The sequence below is a fragment of the Mercurialis annua genome, linkage group LG8 (genome assembly GCF_937616625.2).
Source record: "Mercurialis annua linkage group LG8, ddMerAnnu1.2, whole genome shotgun sequence".
NCBI classification, from domain to species: Eukaryota; Viridiplantae; Streptophyta; class Magnoliopsida; order Malpighiales; family Euphorbiaceae; genus Mercurialis; species Mercurialis annua.
Window position 1 is genome coordinate 36,279,821 of NC_065577.1, and position 6,310 is coordinate 36,286,130.

Below are 6,310 nucleotides of genomic sequence, written 5' to 3' on the forward strand. Positions count from 1 at the left end.
AATTCATTAAATTGTCAATTATATTCTTGTATTGGGTAGAGATGAAACCTAAAAACCCAAAATTGGGTACAAATGACTTTTTTGACAAGATCAAGGTATAAACGAAAAAAACGTTCAAGGTGGGATTTTTTTAAGTAATTAGGCCTTTTATATTTATGTTTCGACCCTCTCTAGTTTTAAAAATTGTCCCCTCTAGATTTAACATAAAATTGGAGTATTACATATTACAATTCCGTCCTCTAATATTAAAAAACTGACTCTGCCACTGAATATAAATTAATTTTTCAATTAATAAAAAACATTCACGAATAGTATACACAATTAACTTAAATTTAAGAAGAAATTTTTTTAAAAGGAAGAGTATAAATATGTCACGGTCTAAATTCTCGAGTCGAAAATGACGTTAGGAAATGAGAGTGTTAGCTCTGAAATTCGTAGTAAGCCTGAAAATTAATATAATTTTTTTTCTTTTAAACACTTAAATGTATTTACAAATCAAACAACCTCGGTAACACATCGAGATTAAACCTGTTATAAACAGAGCATATATTTCAAACTATATGTAGCATTGCACACGTTAGGTGTATCTAACAAAATACTAATGTAATTTTTATTTGATATTTTTTATTTAATTTTCTATAAATAAAATGAACTACTCTTAGTTAACTATTATTTTAATAATCATTTACTATTTTATACTTAAATAGAATTATGATTAAAAATATAATATTTTGATAAATCACATTACGAGTCACTTGTGAAACACGTAAAGCGACACTAGTAGTTAAAACTGATGAGACTTTTAGAGAATTTTTATATTTATAAATTAGTGGTTTATTAAAATTATAAATTAATTAAATTTTATAAATTTTGGAGAATATTTTTATCTAGTGGTAATTTTCTGAAATACATATTTTGGTAACTTACACTTTTTCCTGTCAAATTTTGATTTTGATTTTTTATCTTTTTTTATTTACGAAAAATACCTTTTTTATATGATTTCAACAATACCTTTTTTTCGGTTTTCAATTTCGGTTTTCGGTTTTTGTTTTTTTCGGTTCGATTGAACGAACCGACCGACAGTTTTTTTATATAGTGTAAGATTAGTGTATATATAGTGTTAATTTTTATTTTTTATAGATTTTTTTCTGGAATTTTTTTTATAGTGTAACAATAGTGTATATATAGTGTTTTTATGGTGTTTATATAATGTAAGATTAGTGTATAAGTAGTGTATATATAGTGTATAGTAGTGTATAAGTAGTGTATTTATGGGATTCTGTAGTGTTTTTTGTGGTTTACACCATGAAACACTGCAAATACACCATAAACACTGCAAATACACCATAAACACTGTAAATGCACCATAAATATACTAAAAAACGGTGAATACACTATAAATACAATAAAAATACACTAAAACGTAAATATATTATAAAATTACTACAAATGTACCATAAATCAATTTTTTTCTTTACAAAATCAGTAGCAATAAACAAATCTATGAATAAGAGAAGACAAAATAAATAATTATATGAATAATAGAACAATTTTATAAACAAAAAATTATAGATCTACAATAATTTATTTATAAAATATTTAAATCATTATAAAAAACCTAAAAAATTACACAAATCTAAAAACGAGTCGAGAAATCCATAGCGCGAACGGAAGAGACGAACGGACTAGCGCGAACAGAAAAACGACCGGAAATGACGAGAAATCCATTGGAATTAGACGAACGGAAGCGCGACTGGAAAAACGAACGGAAAAATAATCGGAGGAGATAAACTGAAAATCAAATGAAAAAAAAAAGAAGAAAAGAAGAGAGAAGAAGAGAGAGAAGAGAGAGAAAAAAATGGCTATGTAAAAGTTTAACCTAAAATGAGATAAAACTTCTTTATATAGTGAGTATTTTTGGTAAATAAGTTAGCTTATTAGATAATATAGGATAAGAGGAAAAAATGGGATAAAATGGTATGAATAATTAATGAATACTTTATCCAAAATAAGTATTTGAAAAATAATCCCTTTTATCTATGGATGGAAGTGTTCTCTGCTAATATATTTTTATATCTAATCAGTAATAATGTTAATTTATAGAAGTTATGCTGCATTATATTATAAATGAATTCTATAGATGTAACTGAATTAATGTTATGAAATTTTCTTCTCATTAACAAAAAAGGAAACTGAAAATTAATTATTTATTTAATTTAAGATTTTTCCAAAAAATCAAAAATGCAAAAGTCTAATAGCAAATCGTATTCAAAAAAAAAAACTCACTTTGGTTGGTATTTCACTATTTCAAAACAAAAAAGCAAACTCACTTTGGTTGGTAAAATCAACGATCCATCTAACGCCACCGCACATTCAAAGCCACGTGTCCACATCTACTCCTCTCCTCCTTTTACCCGCCTAATTAATTTTCCCATCTCCATCACTGAATATAAAATCCTACTCAATTATGGAGTCGTTTCATTGTCTTATTCCTCAACAAAAATTTCTCTCTCTAACTATAAATTCATACACCGCAAATTTATTTAACCTAATTTCCAACAATGTCCGCTTCTTCTGTTGCTCAAATTAATCTCGACGCCGTCTCTTTCACGCCGGCGATCAAACCTCCCGCCTCTGATAAAACTCTCTTCCTTGCCGGTGCAGGTTTGTGATAATTCATTAAAATTTAAATTTAATTTGAATTTGTTATGTTTTTTTATAATTGGGAAGAAACAGCGTTTGTAGGAGGAATCTAGATTGCTGTATAGCGTTTATACTATTTGAATTATAACTTATTAGTTGAGTTTCTTATGTTTATAATTGATTTTAATGATATTGTGTGGATTTTTAGGAGATAGATGCTTGGAGATCAATGGTAAATTGATTAAATTTACGTCGATCGGAGTTTATGTAGAAGAGGATGCTCTGCCGTTACTGGCCGTTAAATGGAAGGGGAAAAATTCTGAGGAGCTGATGGATTCTGTTGAGTTTTTTAGAGAGATTGTTACAGGTAATTAATAAAATTTAGTTCTGAAAATTTTAAAATTGTTGCCGTAAAGTAGGATTTGATGCGTATAAATTGGTTTAGTTGCATGCTAATTGTGATTAAATATGAATAATATCATGCCGTTAGTATTAATTGTCTTTGTCTCTCTCTGTTTTTTTTAATTGTTATTAGTAGGAACAGTCCGTACCCGTGATAAAAGGAACCGAGTAATAATGCCTGTTTTGAATATATGATATGACTTCAACTTTTGGCCAAGATGAACTTATCTACCCTCAATTTTAAGTTTTTGTCACATATACCATAATCTTAAAATATTGTTAGTTTGATTCATTATATTTTAAATTTTCGCCAAATATATTTACGACTAATTTAAAGCTGACATGGTGTGAGGTTATATATACCATGTACATAAGCGGAGTCAGAAATTAATATATAGAGGCGCAAAAAATTAATTTTAAAAGTATATAAAATTAAAAGTATGAAGTCAAATCATTTATCAAAAGAAGTATAATAATAGGTGATAAGGTGGTCAATAAATATTGGATGAGCCTTTTATTTGTGCGTCTTCATAAAAAATAAACAAAAAATATTCATACAAATTTTTAATTTTTTTATATGACCACCTTAGTTTGTGGATGCCTCGCCCCGGCCACGTTAAATTTTGTACATGTATCGTAGATGAATATTATTATACCACATCAACTTAAAACGAGTCATGATCATATTTAGCAAAGATCAAGAAGATGAATTAAAGTGTTTCCAGTTTTATCATTGACATCATCTATAATATCTGTTTCTGTAGGTCCATTTGTGAAGTTCATTAAAGTAACCATGATTTTACCATTAACTGGTCAACAATATTCAGAGAAAGTTAGTGAGAATTGCGTTGCAATTTGGAAATCTCTTGGAATTTACAGTGATGCAGAAGCTAAAGCCATTGATAAGTTTTTGCAAGTCTTCAAAGATAAAAACTTTCCTCCTGGCTCCTCTATTCTTTTTACACAACTACCTAATGGATCAATTGCGGTAAGTACTAGAATTCTATAACTTTGATATTTCTTCAAATTGATTTTTAGTTTATATTGCACGGAAACTGATTGAGTCTAACATTTTGATTAATTCATGAAATACTCTACCTTGAATCAAAATATACTCGAAATTTACTTGGTTAATATCAAGTCGAGTTTGATTTCGAGTTCAAGTTGAGCTACTCGAGTTAATAACGGAGTCGAGTTCGAACATCAAAACACCGGTTCAATAAGCTCCCGAATCTAATCGAACTTTTGTTAATTTTACTTTTTTATCCTTTATAATTATATAAATTTACATAAATATTGATATTTTTGTATATTAAAAAAGTGATTTTAAAATAATTGTACATATAATCAAGTTGACTTGATCTTGAATTTTATTTATTTTATCGAGTTCGAGTTCGAGTTCGAGCTTCTAAACTGAAATTTGATCAAATAAGAGTCGAGTTTTGAGCTTTAAATTTAAAAGTCAAGTCGTACTTGACTTTGTCAGTGTTTCAACTTAACTCCACTTGATTACATCCGTTGTTGATATTCTGTTTCTTTTCTAAAAAATATTATAATAAAACTCCCAAAAATTATGTTTATAATACTTTATAAAAATATAATTGAGCTTCTAGCTTTCAAATTTAAATTTGAGTCGGACTTCGGATTTAATAGTGTTTTACATTTGTTGATATTTTGTTATCTTTTTTTAAAAAATATAAACTAACTCCAAAAATTTATATTTGGAATGATTTTTAATATCTATAATTTTGACCATTTTGTCAAATACATTTCTAAAATATAGTTTGAATATTTTGGTTCGTCAAATTTACAATTGAGACAAATATATTCAAACTCCAAATTATACATATATTCAAACTTCAAATTATGTGTGCAAAAATAGATTTAAATTGATGGTTGAATTTATTTGTCCTAATTTACAAAATTGACGGAGCAAAATGTTTAAATTAGTTTTTAGACACATTAACAAAATGGTTAAGGTTTTGGATATAAAAAATCATTTTCCCTATTTGTAGCATATTCTTATAAAAACATAGTTTTCCCATTTACTATTTTCGTATTTTTTTTATTGTTAGTTTTTAATCATAAAATTAATTGCAGATAAGCTTTTCGAAGGATGGGTCAATGGTAGAAGTTGAGAATGTGGTGATAGAGAACAAACTACTTTCAGAGGCAATCTTGGAGTCGATTATTGGTCAGCATGGTGTTTCTCCTCAAACAAGAAAGAGTGTGGCTGCAAGATTATCAAAGCTCTTTTAAGAAAATTAGCAATTTAAAGGATAGCTAAATAAGGTGTAAAGGGGTTTATTAATTATTATGATCATTCAAATAAAGTTTGTGCGTAAGATTTTTGTTTAGTTTAAAAAAAGGGATGCTAATGTTTAATTACAATAGTATTTTCTACTTTAAATTGAAATGTTAACTTGTAACATAATATAATAGCTTAATGAAAAAAATCAAACTTTTACGATTTGTTATAATTTTAACTAAAATTTTTATATTTTGTAATAATTGTCAAATTGATTTTTTTTTGAAATAATAGCCAAATTTGGATTTTTTTTTATTGCAAGTTTGGCCACCAATTTGACTATTATTGCAACAACAAAAAAATACAATTTAGCTATTATTATAAAAATTAAAAAATTTGGTTTAAATTGCAACAAGTCGTAAAGGTTTGGCTTTTTTTTCCTATTAGGCCTAATCTTTTGAACGTTAGGAATGTTATTGCTGAGCACTTTGAGTATAAGCTAGAGAATGGTGAGAAATTGTCTTCTGGTTGGATCCTTGGCGAGAAGGTAAATCCATCATTGAAAAGTTCCCCTCTGTTAATATGAAAGATGTAGAGATTACAAAAGATGCAAAGGTTAGCAGGCTGTGGAGGAACGGCTCTTGAATTCTTCCTGATCCAATTGATGAAGACTCTCAAATTGCTTGGTATTACATTTCGACAAACTACAAAGTTAATGAAGATGTGGAAGATACTGTTAAGTGGAGTTCCGAAGAAGGAGACTATTAGTTGGAATCCCCAATTTGGTTTTCAGGGCACATCCCTAGATTTTCTTTCATAGCCTGGCTTTATTTGAAGAGAAGAATCCTGACTAAGGATAAGCTGTTCAAATGGAAAGTCGTGTATAATGATATTTGTAGTCTTCGTGGTGTGGGGATTGAAAACACTGAGCATCTGTTTTTTCAGTGTAGAGTGTCCCAGAATATTAGGTCTAATATTCTTAACAAGATGGGGTATAGTAGAAGATGCTTTCGTTGG

General features: G+C 28.1%; 1 protein-coding gene across 1 annotated transcript; it reads left to right on the forward strand.

Moving 5' to 3' along the window:
- Positions 1–2,478: 2,478 nt before the first annotated feature.
- Positions 2,479–5,402, forward strand: LOC126659543 (chalcone--flavanone isomerase). The gene is made up of 4 exons (XM_050352839.1): positions 2,479–2,664; positions 2,852–3,010; positions 3,810–4,033; positions 5,146–5,402. The coding sequence occupies exons 1-4, from the start codon at positions 2,562–2,564 to the stop codon at positions 5,302–5,304; spliced, it is 645 nt and encodes a 214-aa protein (XP_050208796.1). The 5' UTR covers positions 2,479–2,561; the 3' UTR covers positions 5,305–5,402.
- The last annotated feature ends 908 nt before the right edge of the window (positions 5,403–6,310 follow it).

What these genes read in the sequence shown, in the direction of transcription:
- LOC126659543 (XM_050352839.1), top strand. Translation starts at nt 2,562, where the DNA reads ATGTCCGCTTCTTCTGTTGCTCAAATTAATCTCGACGCCGTCTCTTTC. An exon ending in TCTCTTCCTTGCCGGTGCAG is followed by an intron (nt 2,665 to 2,851) that starts GTTTGTGATAAT and finishes GTGGATTTTTAG; the next exon opens with GAGATAGATGCTTGGAGATC. An exon ending in TACCTAATGGATCAATTGCG is followed by an intron (nt 4,034 to 5,145) that starts GTAAGTACTAGA and finishes AATTAATTGCAG; the next exon opens with ATAAGCTTTTCGAAGGATGG.